At 33.7% G+C, this 21380-nt stretch overlaps 1 protein-coding gene across 1 annotated transcript; it reads right to left on the bottom strand.

Moving 5' to 3' along the window:
* Window positions 1-981: 981 nt before the first annotated feature.
* LOC132160649 (interleukin-21 receptor-like) lies at window positions 982-21380 on the bottom strand. Its single transcript, XM_059570280.1, has 11 exons — window positions 21233-21380; window positions 7458-7579; window positions 6711-6814; window positions 6014-6137; window positions 5787-5874; window positions 5570-5675; window positions 5198-5334; window positions 4565-4760; window positions 4377-4482; window positions 1775-1883; window positions 982-1694 (listed from the first exon to the last, which is right to left on the bottom strand). Exons 3-11 carry the CDS (start codon window positions 6778-6780, stop codon window positions 1089-1091), a joined length of 1542 nt encoding a protein of 513 aa, XP_059426263.1. The 5' UTR covers window positions 6781-6814; window positions 7458-7579; window positions 21233-21380; the 3' UTR covers window positions 982-1088.

Here is a 21380-nt window from a genome sequence, read left to right on the forward strand (position 1 = left end):
GGAGTCAGTCAGCTATCAGAAACACAAATATGCTTCTATACATTATTTAGCAGCAAATTGCGATCGCAGAGAACTACTGGCTTCTCTTACATTCATCAAAACTGCAGACATCATCACTTTAACATACATTTGAATACAAAAATCCAAGTAACAAGGTGAAATGGCACACAAAAACAAACAAAATAACAATAACTGATAATAAATGATAAGTGAAGCTTCACTTCTGCTTTTGTGTTTCTGTCTCATGTTAGCCTTAATGTCCCTGCTGCCAAACATCTTAGAAATGATAGGCCTATATTATGATAATATTCAGTGTGAAGAATCTTATAAATTGTCTGAAACAAATAATTTTCTAAACAGCTAGATTCCTTTTGTCGTACCATGTAAACTGAACGGTAGAATTTTAGTGAAAAGAAAACAGGAAACGGTCCTCAGTGCTTCACCTGGTTTCGTCCGCAGATCCTGCGCTCGTTCTGCGTCACACAAACCACCTGAGATCAGGAGAGACTCTCACATTGTCCTGCACATCAACCAGCACAGAAGCAACAGCCTTCATTAACTCTTTAGAGAAATCCAAAGGAAACATCAAGACTATATGCCGAGTAATAAACAGGCAAAAATTTTACTTCTCTCATTACTTATGCTTCGTTCCAAACCTGGCATAGCCACTAAGTTAAAACTGTTTCTTAAGAACTAATTTGACCAATTAGCAGTTTTGGATTCAAATTAGTCCAATCTACCTTTAAAAAGTATTGAAGAAAAAACTTAGATGACTTAACTTTTAAGACTAGTCCAAGTGGTTTGTGCAACCAGCAACTGAAAAACTTAGTTTTTTCTGTGGAACACAAACGGATATGTTTAGAAGAATGTTCATGCCGCTCTTTACCATGCAGTGAAAGTGCAAAACAAAACATCATGTTATGTTTGTTTTCTTTACGAACAAAAAGTATTCTTGTAGCTTTGTGGAATTTCGTCTGAACCCCTGATGTCACATGGACTGTGTTCACGATCCTTGCTACGTAAATCACATCTCGGATTTCATCAAAAATATCTTAATGTGTGTTCGGAAGATGAACGATGGTAATTTTTCAATTCTGCACGTTTTTCACTGGCATGTAATCTCCACTGGAGGGCTCGATCATCCCGCAGGAGCTCCGCAGGTCCAGGTTGAGGAAGTCCAGGTGTAATGCAGGGATGGGGCAGCTCGGCCGCAGAAGCAGATCCAGGTGTCTGTTGGGCTGTGGTGCCGGCAGGTCTGGAGGCAGGTGGGGAGCCAGGTTTAAACCCAGAGGACTGGGCAGCTCCATCTCCTCCATGCTGTCCTCGGTTCCGGCGGCGAAACCCGAATCGGGACTCTGTGTGTCCTGCCTCAGCTTCTCCAGCTCCTCTGTGTCCTTCTGTCCAGTGGCGTGAGTGACGTCAGCGGGGCCCCCTGCTGGCCCGTACGAGGAGTGCACCGAGCAGGGCTCCAGCGTGTCGCTCGGCCCCTTGGAGCTCTGGGACAAGAAGTAGGTGGAGTTGGAGAAGTTGGAGGATTTGGCGGTGTCATCCCATGCGTCCTGCGGGCCGCCGCTGTTTCTGTGTGAGACGCGCGATTCGCAGGCGTCCTGCAGCTTCAGGACCTCGACCGGACTGATGAACTCGGTGTCCACTCTGATGAAGCTCTCGTGCGCTAAAAGCGACCCCAGCCAGGACTGATGGAGAGAGCGTGGGTTATCAAGCAGAACTGAACGAAAACCAATGCGTGCCTGATTGTCGGAGGTGCGGAACTCACCGTAAAATTCCCTCCGTGACTCGAGTTCAGCTCTCCGAAGAATTTGGAGGGATCAGGAATATAGGTGGAACCATTCTTCTGGACCCTGAAAGGAAAAGAAGCCACATTCCTGTGGCCCAATACTGTCATTCTGTGCTCAGATACACTCTTTATAACAGATCCTAACAGTCTCTCACATAACCTGACATCTTCTCTGAAATCATTTTAATGCATTTAGCAGATGCTTTTATCCAAAGCCACTTACAGTGCATTCAGGCTAACATTTTTTACCTAACATGTGTTCCCTGGGAATTGAACCCACAACCTTGCGCTGCTAACACAACGCTCTGCCACTTGAGCCACAGGAACACTATCATTATTAAGTAAGTTCAGCTCTTTTATATATATTGTTGCATTATAGTTATTATTATAGTTAGCTAATGCAGTTATCGTTATTGTTGCTATTGTTAGTCTAAAGTAATTTTTATAGTCAGTTATTGTTATAATTTCACTATAGTTATTAATAAAGCTATATTTTATTACTGTAGTTTTTTATTGTGTTGTAATTCTAGTTATCATTATTGTTAATACTGGTATCGTTATAGTAATAGCTATCATTATATCATCATCATTATAATTATCATTTTTGTTACAGTTATTGTTATAGTTACTCGTTATAATCGCCATTATTGTTTTACGTGATTATCATTACAGTTATCTTTATTGGTAGTTCTCATTATCATTACAGTTAACATTATAGTTATTATTTCATTATACTTATTGTTACTTTTTAGCATTTGTTATATTTATAGCTATTGTTATACAACCCGAATTCCAGAAAAGTTGGGACGTTTTTTAAATTTTAATAAAATGAAAACTAAAGGAATTTCAAATCACATGAGCCAGTATTTTATTCACAATAGAACATAGATAACGTAGCAAATTTTTAAACTGAGAAATTTTACACTTTTATCCACTTAATTAGCTCATTTAAAATTTAATGCCTGCTACAGGTCTCAAAAAAGTTGGCACGGGGCAACAAATGGCTAAAACAGCAAGCAGTTTTGAAAAGATTCAGCTGGGAGAACATCTAGTGATTAATTAAGTTAATTGGTATCAGGTCTGTAACATGATTAGCTATAAAAGCTTTGTCTTAGAGAAGCAGAGTCTCTCAGAAGTAAAGATGGGCAGAGGCTCTCCAATCTGTGAAAGACTGCGTAAAAAAATTGTGGAAAACTTTAAAAACAATGTTCCTCAACGTCAAATTGCAAAGGCTTTGCAAATCTCATCATCTACAGTGCATAACATCATCAAAAGATTCAGAGAAACTGGAGAAATCTCTGTGCGTAAGGGACAAGGCCGGAGACCTTTATTGGATGCCCGTGGTCTTCGGGCTCTCAGACGACACTGCATCACTCATCGGCATGATTGTGTCAATGACATTACTAAATGGGCCCAGGAATACTTTCAGAAACCACTGTCGGTAAACACAATCCGCCGTGCCATCAGCAGATGCCAACTAAAGCTCTATCATGCAAAAAGGAAGCCATATGTGAACATGGTCCAGAAGCGCCGTCGTGTCCTGTGGGCCAAGGCTCATTTAAAATGGACTATTTCAAAGTGGAATAGTGTTTTATGGTCAGACGAGTCCAAATTTGACATTCTTGTTGGAAATCACGGACGCCGTGTCCTCCGGGCTAAAGAGGAGGGAGACCTTCCAGCATGTTATCAGCGTTCAGTTCAAAAGCCAGCATCTCTGATGGTATGTGGGTGCATAAGTGCATACGGTATGGGCAGCTTGCATGTTTTGGAAGGCTCTGTGAATGCTGAAAGGTATATAAAGGTTTTAGAGCAACATATGCTTCCCTCCAAACAACGTCTATTTCAGGGAAGGCCTTGTTTATTTCAGCAGGACAATGCAAAACCACATACTGCAGCTATAACAACAGCATGGCTTCGTCGTAGAAGAGTCCGGGTGCTAACCTGGCCTGCCTGCAGTCCAGATCTTTCACCTATAGAGAACATTTGGCACATCATTAAACGAAAAATACGTCAAAGACGACCACGAACTCTTCAGCAGCTGGAAATCTATATAAGGCAAGAATGGGACCAAATTCCAACAGCAAAACTCCAGCAACTCATAGCCTCAATGCCCAGACGTCTTCAAACTGTTTTGAAAAGAAAAGGAGATGCTACACCATGGTAAACATGCCCCGTCCCAACTATTTTGAGACCTGTAGCAGAAATCAAAATTGAAATGAGCTCACTTTGTGCATAAAATTGTAAACTTTCTCAGTTTAAACATTTGCTATGTTATCTATGTTCTATTGTGAATAAAATATTGGCTCATGTGATTTGAAAGTCTTTTAGTTTTCATTTTATTAAAATATAAAAAACGTCCCAACTTTTCCGGAATTCGGGTTGTAGTATTAGAGTTATCGTTATCACTGTCATTATATTTATCACAGTTACAGTACTTATTATAGGTATTTTTGTCATTGTTGTTATTGTTACTGTCATTATTATTAGCAGCATTATAGTTATGGTTATGGTTATGGTTTGTGTTGTGAACTCACGGAAGACTCCTCCCAGGTGCATCAGGCATCAGCAGCGTCACACTCACCTTTTGGTTCTCTTGCACTTGAGGAGAATGGTGAAGATTAATATGGTGGCCAGAGTGATTCCTGTGAGCGTGATCCCTGCCACAGATGATTCCAGCTGGAGGATCCCTAGAGAGGCCGATGAGAGTGTTAGAGTATGACACAGTGTGTGTGTGTGTGTGTGTGTGTGTGTGTGTGTGTGTAATGTTACCTGGTGTGTGGGGCTTCTGACCCACTTCAGATGTCCAGTTGTACTCTTCACTCCAGTCGCTCCACACAGCATTGGGCAGGTCTTCCTTTTCATACCTGACTCTCACCCTGATCACGTACTGCTGACTGAAGTACAAACGGTCCTCTGGCAGATCGAATTGAGTTTCTTTAGTAGTTACGGTATCATGTTCCACATCCTACACAGACATTGACAGAATGAAGCATTTCTGCTGTGATGAACGCTGATAGAGTCACATAACGCAGAATCTGCCTTCAGATGCACATCCTCTGTCTTTAACCATTACAGTTTGTTTTACAACCGCTTATATACTAAACGTACTCAAGACACACTTCACTTACAGCTCTTTCCTTCACAACGGTTTTAGAAAGAAAAAGGTTTTATTTCCAGCCTTTGTTTCTATTGGTGAATATGCTGAATACAGTATTTAAGAGCAGACTGAACATGCATAAGTTAGTGGTGTTTGACATCCCTGTGTAACTGTGTTGCAAGAGATGTGTCATGTAGAGTTTAGAGAAAAGAATCCACAGTTTCATAAATCATGTATAAGCAATTGTCAAAAAAAATTGTTATGGAAAAAAAACAGGTTGACATAAGAGAAGTTGATATGCTCACCTTCCAGCTCTGAGCAGCAGATCTGTACTGGACCTCAAACTGTTTATATTTCTGTAAAAAACGTGTTGGAGGAACAAAACTCCAAGAAACATTGATCCCATGCACTTTCAGTCCCTCAGGAGGAGCCGCTTTCACTGCTGCACGCACAAACACATCATAATCGCTCAAGCAAACAGTTATCAGTGCTGATCAATACGTTAGATTGGAGCCAGAACAGAAGCTGTGAAAGGATTCTCTCGTTAAATAATGAACTCTTTGTTTACACTAATGGACTCCTGTTTCTCATTTGTAAATATTAATGACTGATACACAGCCCTTCTCCAATCACACGCTCTCTAGCTTCTGTTGTTCCAGTTATTATATTTGACTCACCACTGTTTTGTGCTAAATGTGTTTCTATTTCAGCCATGGGATTTGTGTAGTTGTCACAAAGGACTTTTTCATGTAATTTGGCCCCAGATATTATTGTAGGTACAATCTTCATCTGAAGAGAAAGAAATAATACATCTGTATATCTCGTCATATGTTCGTTTGGTTTATTACTCAATGAATCTGCAGTTTAACATCTCAAACACATGCCGTCAGTCACCTTGCTTTTAAAAACCACCGTGGCAGAGCGTATATGAGACTGTGCCGGGTCTGCAAACATCTGCACCTTCTCTGGAGTCTGTTGTAATCTAAAATAAAAAAAAGTTCAAAATTTCACATATAAAAATAAAGCACATACCCACTAGGCTTTATTTTCCTAGATTCACCTCACAAACTAACCATATATAATATGAAGCTAAATATTTCTGAAATCACATTTTTCCTTACCGCTTCTGAACCGTTACATTAATCCAGCATTTGGTCTCGGGTCGGACCGGAGGGATCACATCCAGTTTTGAGGTGTCCCAAATACATTTGAAGGTGTTGAAGTAATCATTATAACATGTTAAACCTGGAGAAAGAGCAAAATCTGAGCAATTCAACCTAATAATAAAGGCTTCAAAAAGGTGACACCACAGAAAAACCATTTTTAGATCCCCATAGAACCATACATTAAACAGTTCATAAAAGAAACATATTTATTTAATTAATCCAAAAAAACTTTTCTCTATTTTCCAACTTTTGTTTCTATGCAAATTGTTTTGGATGTTAATTGTGCTATTCATGCCGATTGATAACTTTTATTTTTAAGTGAAAAACACACACTGAAAGTGTATGTTTTTCACAATGTGTGTTAGACCCTATACTCACTAATCTATTAAAAGAGATCAGTCTTAAAAAATCATACCTATCTTACTCTTATTAAGTAGTAGCAGTAAGTGAAGAGGATTCTTATTATTCACAAGTTCAGTATGGATGCCCCAAGGCTCAGTACTAGGACCGCTGCTTTTTACCCTGTATGCCTGTATATCTGTTTGTTTGTTTGTTTTTTCAGATTTAAATGCTTACAAAAAATATAGAAAAACTTAGTAAACACACACAGACCAATCACAACTAAAACACAAAGCCCATCAGGAGTTCTTACTTTGATCTGCAAGAGCTGAATGTGATGATATCATCAAAATCATCATCATTATCATAGCCAGAATCTGCATGATGGCGTGTTCCTCTCAGTATTCATCTGGAAATCTGTTAGGAGACAGAGAGACTTTCATTCATCACATATGTAACTGTTGCTTATCTTCTCGGCAAACGCACAAAACATGACAAAAAATGCTTTGGCATTAATTTTCCTCCCCCAAACGCTCACACACTCGTCAGGTGGAAAAACCCAAAGCCACAAAGAGAAAGAGCAAATACACAGATCATCACCCACAGACTCAAGTAAAACACAGAGCTTCTAACAGAGCGTGACAACACAAATGCCATTAAACACATGACCGAACGAACGCATCACAGGCTCGACGGGACACAATCTAACAATGTGTACTCTGAAATATTTTCTAAATCTTCCTGCAGTGTTTAAAATCAATCATAGCTATTAAATCAACAAACTCATATTTCAGAAAGGTGTTCAAAACCTGGAAGTGTTCTGGGATTGTTTTATCATATTATATTTGAGTTTAAAGTGATGATGGACATGCTTCTTCTTCACTACACTACACTATCAGATGTTCATTCATTTCAAATCATCCTCTGTTTTCTATAGAGAGCTCATACATAGTCAATCTTGACTTGTGTCTAAAATCTCAAGTGTTCAAGCAGAAGCTTCCCGCTGACAGGTGTGTGTAGAGACCAGAGTGTGTAGAGTGAATAAAAGCGTGTTACATACGTGTGGAGCAGAGACGTCCCAGCGCTGAGTGTCACGATGTCACTCGCTCATGTTCTTGTCTGTGAGTGAGATCACACACACTGCAGGGTTAAACGAGCAATTCTCCACGAACACAGCCCTTCCTGTCTCACACACACACACACACACACAGGTAGTGAAACAGGTCATGGATTAAACAAGTGCTTGGCTGTTGTGGTGACATTTAATCTAAAGCTCAGGCAGGAAATGAGAAGTGTGTAGTAGGAGGAGACAGCCGTTCTCCTTCACTCTCTCACACTCCTGAACCCAGACACACGTTTATAGACCAACTGCTGGAAACAGGTGTTTGTGTGTCTGTGTATATGTGTGTGTACGTGTTTGAAGGAAAATGTGCGTGCTAGTTTGTGTGTGTGTTTCAGTGTGTGTGTGTGTGTGTGTGTGTGTGTGTGTGTGTGCGCGTGTTTGAATGTAGGTATGTGTTTGAGAGTGTGTGTGTGTGTGTGTGTGTGTGTGTTTGTGTTTGTGTTTTCAGGGCCTCACATTTTCGAGAAGAGAACTGACCACAGTTTGTGGTTGTGCTCCTCTTCTGCTGAAAAAAACAGTATATGCTGATTGGGTGTGTTCTGATGCTTGGATGCACATGACCATCATAAACCAGCATCAAGACATACCCAATTTCAACAGGGTCCCTTTACAGTTCTAGTAAATATCTATCTATCTGTGGTTCTGTCTATCTTCTCGGCCTCTGTGTTCTCGTCGCTGAAAGTTTTCCGCACATCTGAGGGGCTGCACCTGTTTTTTCTCTCACATCAATGTGAGACTGAGCAGCAGAAACAGATGTTCTCATTTCACTCTTTCAGAAAAACAAAACTCCATCAGTAGCTGAATGATTAGTCCGTGTCGGTTAACGCTGATTTCAGTTGATTTGATTTCCAGATAAGCTGATCCATTATTCAGAAAACCTAATTTGTTCCTTGTTTAAACTGTGAAGCTGACAACGGTTCAGCGTTACAGGAATACATGCAGACGGTCTCTTCTCACATATATATGCTGCTATCCTGACATTTAGATGAAGAATAATGTATAAAGAGAGCAGCCCAGGCGGCGATAGACACAGGTGAAAACACTGATCGAATCCCCGCTCTTCACCAAACACCTGCTCATCTTCTATAACCATCAATGTGCTTCACTCTTACCTTGATCATTGCTCTTCTTCCAGTCAACGAATCTGATCTAGAAATACAGCTTCTGTGTCTGTTCACTCTCTAGTGCTCATACTGAGCATCCGACACATATTTATATCTCACTCATTTCCTCAATGGCATCACTATTCTTAGAAAATCATCTTTCGTCATCACAGCATTCATTATCAGTCACCTTACTATCATAAAATCTGTCGATCTGAGAAGAAACGCATGATCTGTCATCATCTGCGGAGCTGATAAAGCTGAATCACATCATCAGATTATATCATCAGAATTCAATTAACTTGATTAATCTGAACTGAATATTAACATTATTGTCTTTTAGAGCTTCTTTACAGCCAAATATGAGGTCCAGACCACTGTACATTTTTCTTATTAAAAAATAGCATCTGAAACTCTCTGAATGAGTAATTAATCGTTTAAAGAGTGTCTGCATGTATAATTCAATGTTTGCCTAGACTACATATACAGTATATATTCTATACTGAATTATTTAACAGTTGCATATTTTCTTAAAAACTAAAACTACACATTCCAAACAATTATAATTTTTAAGCAGAGTATTGGTAGTGAGTATGCTACAGATTAAGAAAAGGAATTTTCCATATTCATTTAAATTACGCACTGTATTTTGTGATTTAGGTTTACGTGAAATATCTGTAAATTTATCATATAATATCCTGCCAGAAAATGATCTCCAGCTCACTACAGACTGACTTTCTGTGTCATTTAGAGAGAAAATGTATGCTTTTTTAATCATTTTATTCACTTATCAAAAGTTGCCAAATACATTTTTAAAAATTGCAAAATTTGTTGCTAGAGAAGTCTGAAAAGTTGCTAAACCTAGCAACAAGATGCTGGAGGCATTTTTCACAAGTCATGCTCAAACAGAGTACTAGACAGAGATTGTATCATATATCAATGCTTACGAACCAAAACTAGTATTGCTGCATGAATAATAAATAATAATCAAATGATCCAGCCCTAAACTAAAGTATTAAATAAATATTTTAATGCAACAAATCAGGTCTAATGTAACAACGCACACCCCACCAAAACAGAGAAACATCTACATGTCTGACGCTTTTAAAGTTTCTATGCATGATGAGTTGCATCTGAAGCACTATTCCTAACATCATTTACAGCTCAATCTGTTTCCATAGTTAAATCTGTCACAGTGAAGCGTCTGTGACTCAGTCTGTATGGTGAAAAGCACTACAGAAATAAAGATGATGGCATCATATAGTATGCTTCAGGATGTGGATGGTGTAACACAGAAGATAAAATAAGAAATAGTCTGATGCCCGTTTCTTTATATTTTTCCATTCTGACCATTGCTAGTCTTCAACCCGTCACTAAAGCCTGCTTTAAAAGGTAAAACTGAAAAGCATGCACACTGGGTGGATTCCATGAAGATGAGATGACGTGAAACGGTGACCTTACACATTTATAAAAGTCTGACTTCTGCAACACCGAGTTAATCACATCATACTCTTCAAATGACACATCAACCAGGTGTGATTTCTGCTTTCTAAGACTAATAATGCAGCTCTACCTTTAATGCACTGGAGCCCCGAAACAAACAAACTACAATATGGTTTTCTAATTAATAAAATCATCGTGAGTCAAAAGATGAACTCATCAGAACAACTGAGAGAATAGAAATACACAGTGTTTCTGATTTTAGCCACTAGAGCTTTCCTGCACTGTCCTGCATTAATATTAAGAAATGTATTTTACAGGTGTTTACCTGTAATTTGACTTCTGAACGTCATGCATTGTGTTTTAGGGTCCACAGAAATGACTGGATAGTATCCTGACACGCAATGCATCTTTATGTGTTTGTTTATTTTGCCAGATCAAAGTCATTAATCACTAATCAAGTTTTTCAAAGCTTGGTGTGCTTCTTTTAGTCTGGAGACAACATTAGGGAACAGCTTGAGATGATTTGAGTGAAATCAAAGTAAATATCACTTAAATAGAACATTTTATTCATTTTTTACATTTAGTGTCATTTGAATCAAGCTGTAATTTTTTTGCAACAAGTTGAAAATATGATGTGGACACATAAAATGCTGGTTATTAAATTGCCTCGCATCAGGAAATGAAGTCAGACATGGTTTTAATGAAAGTCTTCACAGTCCGTTCAGAATTCAGAGTCCATAGTTTAGAAAAGCCTATTTATAACACACACCTGCCTATAAACAACATTATGGTGAAGTTATTTTAATATTGAACATATGAAAGTAGGATACTCTCATTTAGATGCAGTATTTCTGGCCAATTTCAACCTTTCAACTGAGACCCAAACTCACAGATTTAGGCGAAACTGAAACCAGAGAAGGTTTTCACAAGTGCCTTTCAGCTCAGTTCTACAGCATTAAATTAAATCAATTAAACAGAGATGCGCTGAATGAACAAAAGCCTGCAGTGATCTGCATCAAACCTGCCTCCTGAAACTACACACACCTGACTCCAGTGTGTTTAATGCAGAAACACTGAAGCTGACCAGGGATTAGGCAGCGGCTGATCTGCGCTGTGCTCAGTTCCTCCTTCACTGCAGGAGCCACTGGTTTAGTCTGGTTTAGTCTGGTTTAATGGTCAGGTCCAGCTGATCCCAACGCTACCAGTAAAAGTGTTTCTATTTATAACTCCATAAATATCCCAGACGACCGTTTTTGAACCAAACGGCTCTCAGTCCCATTAAACAAAACCAGCTTACTTTCTGACAAGAAATCAAACCCCAGATAACCCCTCCATCAACCACAAGTGAAAGAGTTTCTGATAAAGATGAGCAGGCCTAAAGTTAAACAGGATAGATGCTGGTGATCTAGAGATCGAGGTCGGAAAAAAAAAAATTTGTGGTTTTACGACAGCTCTAACATACAAACACACACACACACTCAAAAACAACTATCAGCTAAAGAATCAACTATCAGTGATCGTTAACTATATGAAGAGAAAAAAATAGTCCAAAACATTGTCTATTTAAAAGAGAGCTGTTATCTTGTTTCTTAGAATCTCATGCACATGTTTTATGGGGACTCTCCACAGGCGTAATGGATTTTATTCTGTACAAACTGTATTTTCTGTCAGCTTCCACATAACCCCAGCCCTCACAGAAAACATTCTGCATTTAAAAAAAAAAAAACACCGAATTCTGTGTGATTTATAAGCTTGTTTACTCATTAAGATGTAAAAATTGAAAGATTTGGTCCCCATAACATGATAAATACCAGGCACACACACAATAACAACAACTATCAGCAAAAGCATCAACTATTGGTGATCATATAAAGAATTAAATAGTAAAGCAACTGAAGCTATAATAATTGTCCAAAAGAGCTGTTATCATGTTCCTTCTTAGAATGACAAAATATCTAAACCACACACACACACACGTGTTTTTACGAGAAAAAGAGATGCTACATCCTCCACCACTCACACCTTAACTGTCACATCCTTCTTTCTGTCCTCTGAAGTCTTTCCATCCTTTAATCAAACACCATCATCAGCCCTTCATCAGTCTGACACACACACACACACACACACACACATACACATCTATGTTACTAAGAGGGGACTCTCGCTCTACACTGACCAGAAGGGGACCAGTGTTTCTGGTCATTTTTAAGAAACAAAAATTACATACAAAATTTTAATTTAGGGTCTTTTTCATAATATAAACGGAAAAAATGCATTTTTTATTTTTTTTAAAAACATGCCAAGTGGGGTCCTGAGTGACGTCTACCTATCCAACAGAGGACTTCCATAGACTGCAATGCAACTGTGTGTGCAAGCATAAGGGCAATTGTACCAAGTGTTTCTTTACAATCTAACTATATTTAAATGCAACTCTGAACTTTGAAACATTCACACTATATCACCATTGAAGAAATATTCTGATAGAAATCCAAAATGTTTAATAAATTAGTATGACGTGCATTTATTTTCTGGGCTTGACACTAATACAAATACACTTCTCAATATATGAATGCAATCACACAGATATATATATATTTGTTTCAGTCAAACCAAAAAATATTAAGACAAAACAAGCAAGACACTATTGTTAATTTGAGGATAGCAAAAATAAAGAAAAATGAAGAGCTCTTTAAAGTAACAATTGCATGTCAATACTTTTGACAGTAAAGAGTGCATTTGTTAGATAAAATGACGTTGGTCCCCAGTTAGATAGTGACGTGTGACGCCTGTTAGGCTCAATCACCTCTTCTTACATCACAGACACATAGTTAACATTATATGTTAAGTTAAGAAACAACATTATATGTTAAGTTAAGAAACAACATTATATGTTAAGTTAAGAAACAACATTATATGTTAAGTTAAGAAACAACATTATATGTTAAGTTAAGAAACAACATTATATGTTAAGTTAAGAAACAACATTATATGTTAAGTTAAGAAACAACATTATATGTTGTTAAAAAACAACATTATATGTTAAGTTAAGAAACAACATTATATGTTAAGTTAAGAAACAACATTATATGTTAAGTTAAGAAACAACATTATATGTTAAGTTAAGAAACAACATTATATGTTAAGTTAAGAAACAACATTATATGTTAAGTTAAGAAAACATTTATATGTTAAGTTAAGAAACAACATTATATGTTAAGTTAAGAAACAACATTATATGTTAAGTTAAGAAACAACATTATATGTTAAGTTAAGAAACAACATTATATGTTAAGTTAAGAAACAATATTATATGTTAAGTTAAGAAACAACATTATATGTTAAGTTAAGAAAACATTTATATGTTAAGTTAAGAAACAACATTATATGTTGTTAAAAAACAACATTATATGTTAAGTTGATAAACAATATTATATGTTAAGTTAAGAAACAACATTATATGTTAAGTTAATAAACAATATTATATGTTAAGTTAAGAAACAACATTATATGTTAAGTTAAGAAACAACATTATATGTTAAGTTAAGAAACAACATTATATGTTAAGTTAAGAAACAACATTATATGTTAAGTTAAGAAACAACATTATATGTTAAGTTAAGAAACAACATTATATGTTAAGTTAAGAAACAACATTATATGTTAAGTTAAGAAACAACATTATATGTTAAGTTAAGAAACAACATTATATGTTAAGTTAAGAAACAACATTATATGTTAAGTTAAGAAACAATATTATATGTTAAGTTAAGAAAAAACATTATATGTTAAGTTAAGAAACAATATTATATGTTAAGTTAAGAAACAACATTATATGTTAAGTTAAGAAACAATATTATATGTTAAGTTAAGAAACAACATTATATGTTAAGTTAAGAAACAATATTATATGTTAAGTTAAGAAAAAACATTTATATGTTAAGTTAAGAAACAACATTATATGTTAAGTTAAGAAACAACATTATATGTTAAGTTAAGAAACAACATTATATGTTAAGTTAAGAAACAACATTATATGTTAAGTTAAGAAACAACATTATATGTTAAGTTAAGAAACAATATTATATGTTAAGTTAAGAAACAACATTATATGTTAAGTTAAGAAACAATATTATATGTTAAGTTAAGAAAAAACATTTATATGTTAAGTTAAGAAACAACATTATATGTTAAGTTAAGAAACAACATTATATGTTAAGTTAAGAAACAACATTATATGTTAAGTTAAGAAACAACATTATATGTTAAGTTAAGAAACAACATTATATGTTAAGTTAAGAAACAATATTATATGTTAAGTTAAGAAACAACATTATATGTTAAGTTAAGAAACAATATTATATGTTAAGTTAAGAAAAAACATTTATATGTTAAGTTAAGAAACAACATTATATGTTAAGTTAAGAAACAACATTATATGTTAAGTTAAGAAACAACATTATATGTTAAGTTAAGAAACAATATTATATGTTAAGTTAAGAAACAATATTATATGTTAAGTTAAGAAACAACATTACATGTTAAATTAAGAAACAACATTGATATGTTAAGTTAAGAAACAACATTATATGTTACGTTAAGAAACAACATTATATGTTAAGTTAAGAAACAATATTATATGTTAAGTTAAGAAACAATATTATATGTTAAGTTAAGAAACAATATTATATGTCAACCTAAGAAACATCATTATATGTTGTTAAGAAACAACATTATATGTTAAGTTAAGAAACAATATTATTAGTTAAGTTAAAAAACAACATTATATGTTAAGTTAAGAAACAACATTATATGTTAAGTTAAGAAACAATATTATTAGTTAAGTTAAAAAACAACATTATATGTTAAGTTAAGAAACAAAATTATATGTTAAGAAACAACATTATATGTTAATTTAAGAAACAACATTATATGTTAAGTTAAGAAAACATTTATATGTTAAGTTAAGAAACAATATTATATGTTAAGTTAAGAAACAACATTTATATGTTAAGTTAAGAAAACATTTATATGTTAAGTTAAGAAACAATATTATATGTTAAGTTAAGAAACAATATTATATGTTAAGTTAAGAAACAACATTTATGTTAAGTTAAGAAACAACTTTATATGTTAAGTTAAGAAACAATATTATATGTTAAGTTAAGAAACAATATTATATGTTAAGTTAAGAAAAAACATTTATATGTTAAGTTAAGAAACAACATTATATGTTAAGTTAAGAAACAACATTATATGTTACGTTAAGAAACAACATTATATGTTAAGTTAAGAAACAATATTATATGTTAAGTTAAGAAACAACATTATATGTTAAGTTAAGAAACAACATTATATGTTAAGTTAAGAAACAATATTATATGTTAAGTTAAGAAACAACATTATATGTTAAGTTAAGAAACAATATTATATGTTAAGTTAAGAAACAACATTATATGTTAAGTTAAGAAACAATATTATATGTTAAGTTAAGAAACAACATTATATGTTAAGTTAAGAAACAACATTATATGTTAAGTTAAGAAACAATATTATATCTTAAGTTAAAAAACAACATTATATGTTAAGTTAAGAAACAACATTATATGTTAAGAAACAACATTATATGTTAAGTTAAGAAACAACATTATATGTTGTTAAGAAACAACATTATATGTTAAGTTAAGAAACAATATTATATGTTAAGTTAAGAAACAACATTATATGTTAAGTTAAGAAACAATATTATATGTTAAGTTAAGAAACAATATTATATGTTAAGTTAAAAAACAACATTATATGTTAAGTTAAGAAACAACATTATATGTTAAGTTAAGAAACAACATTATATGTTAAGTTAAGAAACAATATTATATGTTAAGTTAAAAAACAACATTATATGTTAAGTTAAAAACAACATTATATGTTAAGTTAAGAAACAACATTATATGTTAAGAAACAACATTATATGTTGTTAAGAAACAACATTATATGTTGTTAAGAAACAACATTATATGTTAAGTTAAGAAACAATATTATATGTTAAGTTAAGAAACAACATTATATGTTAAGTTAAGAAACAATATTATATGTTAAGTTAAGAAACAATATTATATGTTAAGTTAAAAAACAACATTATATGTTAAGTTAAGAAACAACATTATATGTTGTTAAGAAACAACATTATATGTTAAGTTAAGAAACAACATTATATGTTAAGTTAAGAAACAACATTATATGTTAACTTAAGAAACAATATTATATGTTAAGTTAAGAAACAACATTATATGTCAACTTAAGAAACAATATTATATGTTAAGAAACAACAATTATATGTTAAGAAACAACATTATATGTTAAGTTAAGAAACAACATTATATGTCAACTTAAGAAACAATATTATATGTTAAGAAACAACAATTATATGTTAAGTTAAGAAACAACATTATATGTCAAGTTAAGAAACAACATTTATATGTTAAGTTAAGAAACAATATTATATGTTAAGTTAAGAAACAACAATTATATGTTAAGTTAAGAAACAACATTATATGTTAAGTTAAGAAACAATATTATATGTTAACTTAAGAAACAATATTATATGTTAAGTTAAGAAACAACATTATATGTCAACTTAAGAAACAATATTATATGTTAAGAAACAACAATTATATGTTAAGTTAAGAAACAACATTATATGTCAAGTTAAGAAACAACATTTATATGTTAAGTTAAGAAACAATATTATATGTTAAGTTAATAAACAATATTATATGTTAAGTTAAGAAACAACATTATATGTTAAGTTAAGAAACAATATTATATGTTAAGTTAAGAAACAATATTATATGTTAAGTTAAAAAACAACATTATATGTTAAGTTAAGAAACAACATTATATTAAGAAACAACATTATATGTTAAGTTAAGGAACAACATTATATGTTAAGTTAAGAAACAACATTATATGTTAACTTAAGAAACAATATTATATGTTAAGTTAAGAAACAAAATTATATGTCAACTTAAGAAACAATATTATATGTTAAGTTAAAAAACAACATTATATGTTAAGTTAAGAAACAACATTATATGTTAAGTTAAGAAACAACATTATATGTTAAGTTAAGAAACAACATTATATGTCAACTTAAGAAACAATATTATATGTTAAGAAACAACAATTATATGTTAAGTTAAGAAACAACATTATATGTCAAGTTAAGAAACAACATTTATATGTTAAGTTAAGAAACAATATTATATGTTAAGTTAAGAAACAACAATTATATGTTAAGTTAAGAAACAACATTATATGTTAAGTTAAGAAACAATATTATATGTTAACTTAAGAAACAATATTATATGTTAAGTTAAGAAACAACATTATATGTCAACTTAAGAAACAATATTATATGTTAAGAAACAACAATTATATGTTAAGTTAAGAAACAACATTATATGTCAAGTTAAGAAACAACATTTATATGTTAAGTTAAGAAACAATATTATATGTTAAGTTAATAAACAATATTATATGTTAAGTTAAGAAACAACATTATATGTTAAGTTAAGAAACAATATTATATGTTAAGTTAAGAAACAATATTATATGTTAAGTTAAAAAACAACATTATATGTTAAGTTAAGAAACAACATTATATTAAGAAACAACATTATATGTTAAGTTAAGGAACAACATTATATGTTAAGTTAAGAAACAACATTATATGTTAACTTAAGAAACAATATTATATGTTAAGTTAAGAAACAACATTATATGTCAACTTAAGAAACAATATTATATGTTAAGTTAAAAAACAACATTATATGTTAAGTTAAGAAACAACATTATATGTTAAGTTAAGAAACAACATTATATGTTAAGTTAAGAAACAACATTATATGTTAAGTTAAGAAACAACATTATATGTTAACTTAAGAAACAATATTATATGTTAAGTTAAGAAACAACATTATATGTTAACTTAAGAAACAACATTATATGTTAAGTTAAGAAACAACATTTATATGTTAAGTTAAGAAACAACATTATATGTCAACTTAAGAAACAATATTATATGTTAAGTTAAAAAACAACATTATAGGTTAAGTTAAAAAACAACATTATAGGTTAAGTTAAGAAACAACATTATATGTTAAGTTAAGAAACAACATTATATGTTAACTTAAGAAACAATATTATATGTTAAGTTAAGAAACAACATTATATGTTAACTTAAGAAACAATATTATATGTTAAGTTAAGAAACAACATTTATATGTTAAGTTAAGAAACAATATTATATGTTAAGTTAAGAAACAACATTATATGTTGTTAAAAAACAACATTATATGTTAAGTTAAGAAAACATTTATATGTTAAGTTAAGAAACAACATTATATGTTGTTAAAAAACAACATTATATGTTAAGTTAAGAAAACATTTATATGTTAAGTTAAGAAACAACATTATATGTTAAGTTAAGAAAACATTTATATGTTAAGTTAAGAAACAACATTATATGTTGTTAAAAAACAACATTATATGTTAAGTTAAGAAAACATTTATATGTTAAGTTAAGAAACAACATTTATATGTTAAGTTAAGAAACAATATTATATGTTAAGTTAAGAAACAATATTATATGTTAAGTTAAGAAACATGAAATGAAGTCAGACATGGTTTTAATGAAAGTGTTCACAGTCCGTTCAGAATTCAGAGTCCATAGTTTAGAAAAGCCTATTTATAACAAACACCTGCCTATAAACAACATGATGGTGAAGTTATTTTAATATTGAATATATGAAAGTAGGATACTCTCATTTAGATGCACACACACATACACACATACACACACACACACACACACACCTTTGTCCGAACCTTTGTTTCGGACACGCCATTGTCCGAAAAGAAAAAATTGTCCCTGATGAGTGCTCACTAAAATTCCCCAACGTTTTTCCCACTAGTGTCGTCAATAAGTCGCAGACTCGAAGGTTGAGGGATTCAGTACCTCCTAAGGACGTCAACCTAAGTGACAGTTTTGTTGCTCACCCCCGCAGAGTGTGAGAGGCTATTCAAACCACCTTTCACTCCATGCCGCGATAGTCCTGTACCTGTGGCGAACGGTGAGAAAAAAAAAAAAAAAAAAAGAACCAGATGTTTTTTTGTCCTTAGAGAAACTTATTAATGCTCAACAAAAAGACCCCTCTCTTGTTTCATGTTTTAATGCAGTTCAATCTGTTTCAGACCATGCCAGCGAGAGCCCCGCCTATTTCATCAGAGACGGCTTACTAATGCGGACGTCAGAAAAGTAATGAGTGGAATGACATTGAGCAAAACGTTATGCCGGCTGAAAATAGATGTGCTATTCTGAATGTTGCACATGATGGTTTTTCTGGTCATTTAGTTGTGACTAAAACATTCAGCCAAATTCTTCCTCATTTTTTTTGGCCTGGGCTGAAGCGTGATGTGCGGGGGTATTGTAAAACGTGCCATTGCTACCAGGTTAGTGGTAAACCAAACCAGATAATTCTGCACCATTGTACCCCATACCTGCCGTGAGTGAGCCTTTTGAGACGGTAATCATTGACTGTGTCGGTCCTCTTCCACGGTCGAAAAGTGGATATCAGTATCTATTAACAATTATGTGTACTGCTACTCGTTTCCCGGAGGCGGTGCCTCTGAGAAAAATCACTGCTAAAATCCTGACCAGGGCTCTGTTAAAGTTCTTTGCTTTTGTTTGACTACCGAAAGTCATTCAAACTGACCAAGGAACAAATTTTACTTTGCATGTCTTCTCCCAGGTCATAAAGTCGCTCCAGATTAAGCACCGCATTTCTAGCGCTAACCATCTGGAGAGTCAAGGCGCTCTCGAGCGTTACCATCAGATGCTAAAGTCGATGCTGCGTGCATATTGTTTGGAGATGGGTACAAACTGGGAGCATGCGATTCCTTGGATGCTTATGGCCTCTAGAGAAGTAGTACAAGAGTCGATTGGTTTCAGCCCTGCGAAGCTAGTGTTTGCTCACGACGTTCGCACACCTTTGAGCGTCCTTAAAGATCAGTGGATGAGCAAGCCTACTTCTCGTAGCACATTACAGTTTATAAACGACATTCGCACCCACCTACACAGAGCTTGTGAACTGGCTAGAGAGAACTAAGAAAAGACCCAAACTGGCATGAAAACTTGGTATGATCGAAAAGCAAGAGCCTGTTCATTTAAACCTGGGAGACCAAGTGTTGGTTCTCTTACCCATGTCCGGTTCTGTATTCCAGGCATGATTCAGTGGACCATATACTGTTGAAAAGAATGAGTAATGAGCCTGCCACATACCAGCGATTAGTGAATATCGTTTTAGCTGTGATGACAAACTGCGAGGCGTATTTGGATGATATAGTCCTATATAGTACACACTGGTCCGAGCACATAACACAACTTCGAGAGCTTTTCCATAGGCTGTCCAATGCAAAGCTCACAATTAATCTAGCAAAATGTGAGTTCGGAAAAGCCACTGTCACTTACTTGTGGAGGATAGTTGGCAGAGGACATGTTTTGCCAGTGATGGCTAAAGTGGCCGCTATTCAGGAGTTCCCTGTTCCCTGCGATTGGCGAGAGCTATGCCGATTCTTAGGCATGGTAGGCTACTATCACAGTTTTTGTAAGAACTGTGGTTTTCAACTGTGGTTTGTCCCCTCACTAACTTATTGAGCCCCAAGACTAAATTTGACCGGACGGAGTCCTGTAACAAAGCCTTTGAAAACGTCAAAGCTCTCTTGCTGACTACTCCGGTGCTGGCTGCGCCAGACTTTAACAGACCGTTTCAGCTTGCTGTGGACGCCAGCAACGTAGGTGCCGAGGGGTAGACGATATAAACCATCCTGTGAGTTTCTTCTCTAAGAAATGTAATTCTGCCCAGCGAAAGTACTCAACTATTGAGCAAGAGACATTGGCTTTAGTTCTAGCTATTCAACATTTCAAAGTGTATTTAGGTTCTACGGTACATCCAATTAAGGTCTATACTGACCATGATCAACTCAAATTGTGATCCACACACACCTTCATCAGTCTGACACACACACACACTCTTTCATCAGTCTGTAAATCTCTTGACATTTCTTCTGATAAAGGTCTATCTGAGAGCTCTTATAGATGAATGCACTGACCTGCTGTCTCCATCTCACCACAAGCGAAATTTCTGCTCACTGATTTACTCAAGCTGCTCGAGATAAAGGGTTTCCTTTTTCATTCTGTGTCTCTATTTTCGTTTGAAGAGAACAAAATGGTAAAATCCTTGTGGTCTGTTTCTCGCTT

The sequence above is a fragment of the Carassius carassius genome, chromosome 17 (genome assembly GCF_963082965.1).
Source record: "Carassius carassius chromosome 17, fCarCar2.1, whole genome shotgun sequence".
Lineage (NCBI taxonomy): Eukaryota > Metazoa > Chordata > Actinopteri > Cypriniformes > Cyprinidae > Carassius > Carassius carassius.

What these genes read in the sequence shown, in the direction of transcription:
- LOC132160649 (XM_059570280.1), bottom strand. Translation starts at nt 6,780, where the DNA reads ATGCAGATTCTGGCTATGATAATGATGATGATTTTGATGATATCATCA. An exon ending in AATGTAACGGTTCAGAAGCG is followed by an intron (nt 5,875 to 6,013) that starts GTAAGGAAAAAT and finishes TTTTTATTTTAG; the next exon opens with ATTACAACAGACTCCAGAGA. An exon ending in CTGCTGCTCAGAGCTGGAAG is followed by an intron (nt 4,761 to 5,197) that starts GTGAGCATATCA and finishes ATGTCTGTGTAG; the next exon opens with GATGTGGAACATGATACCGT.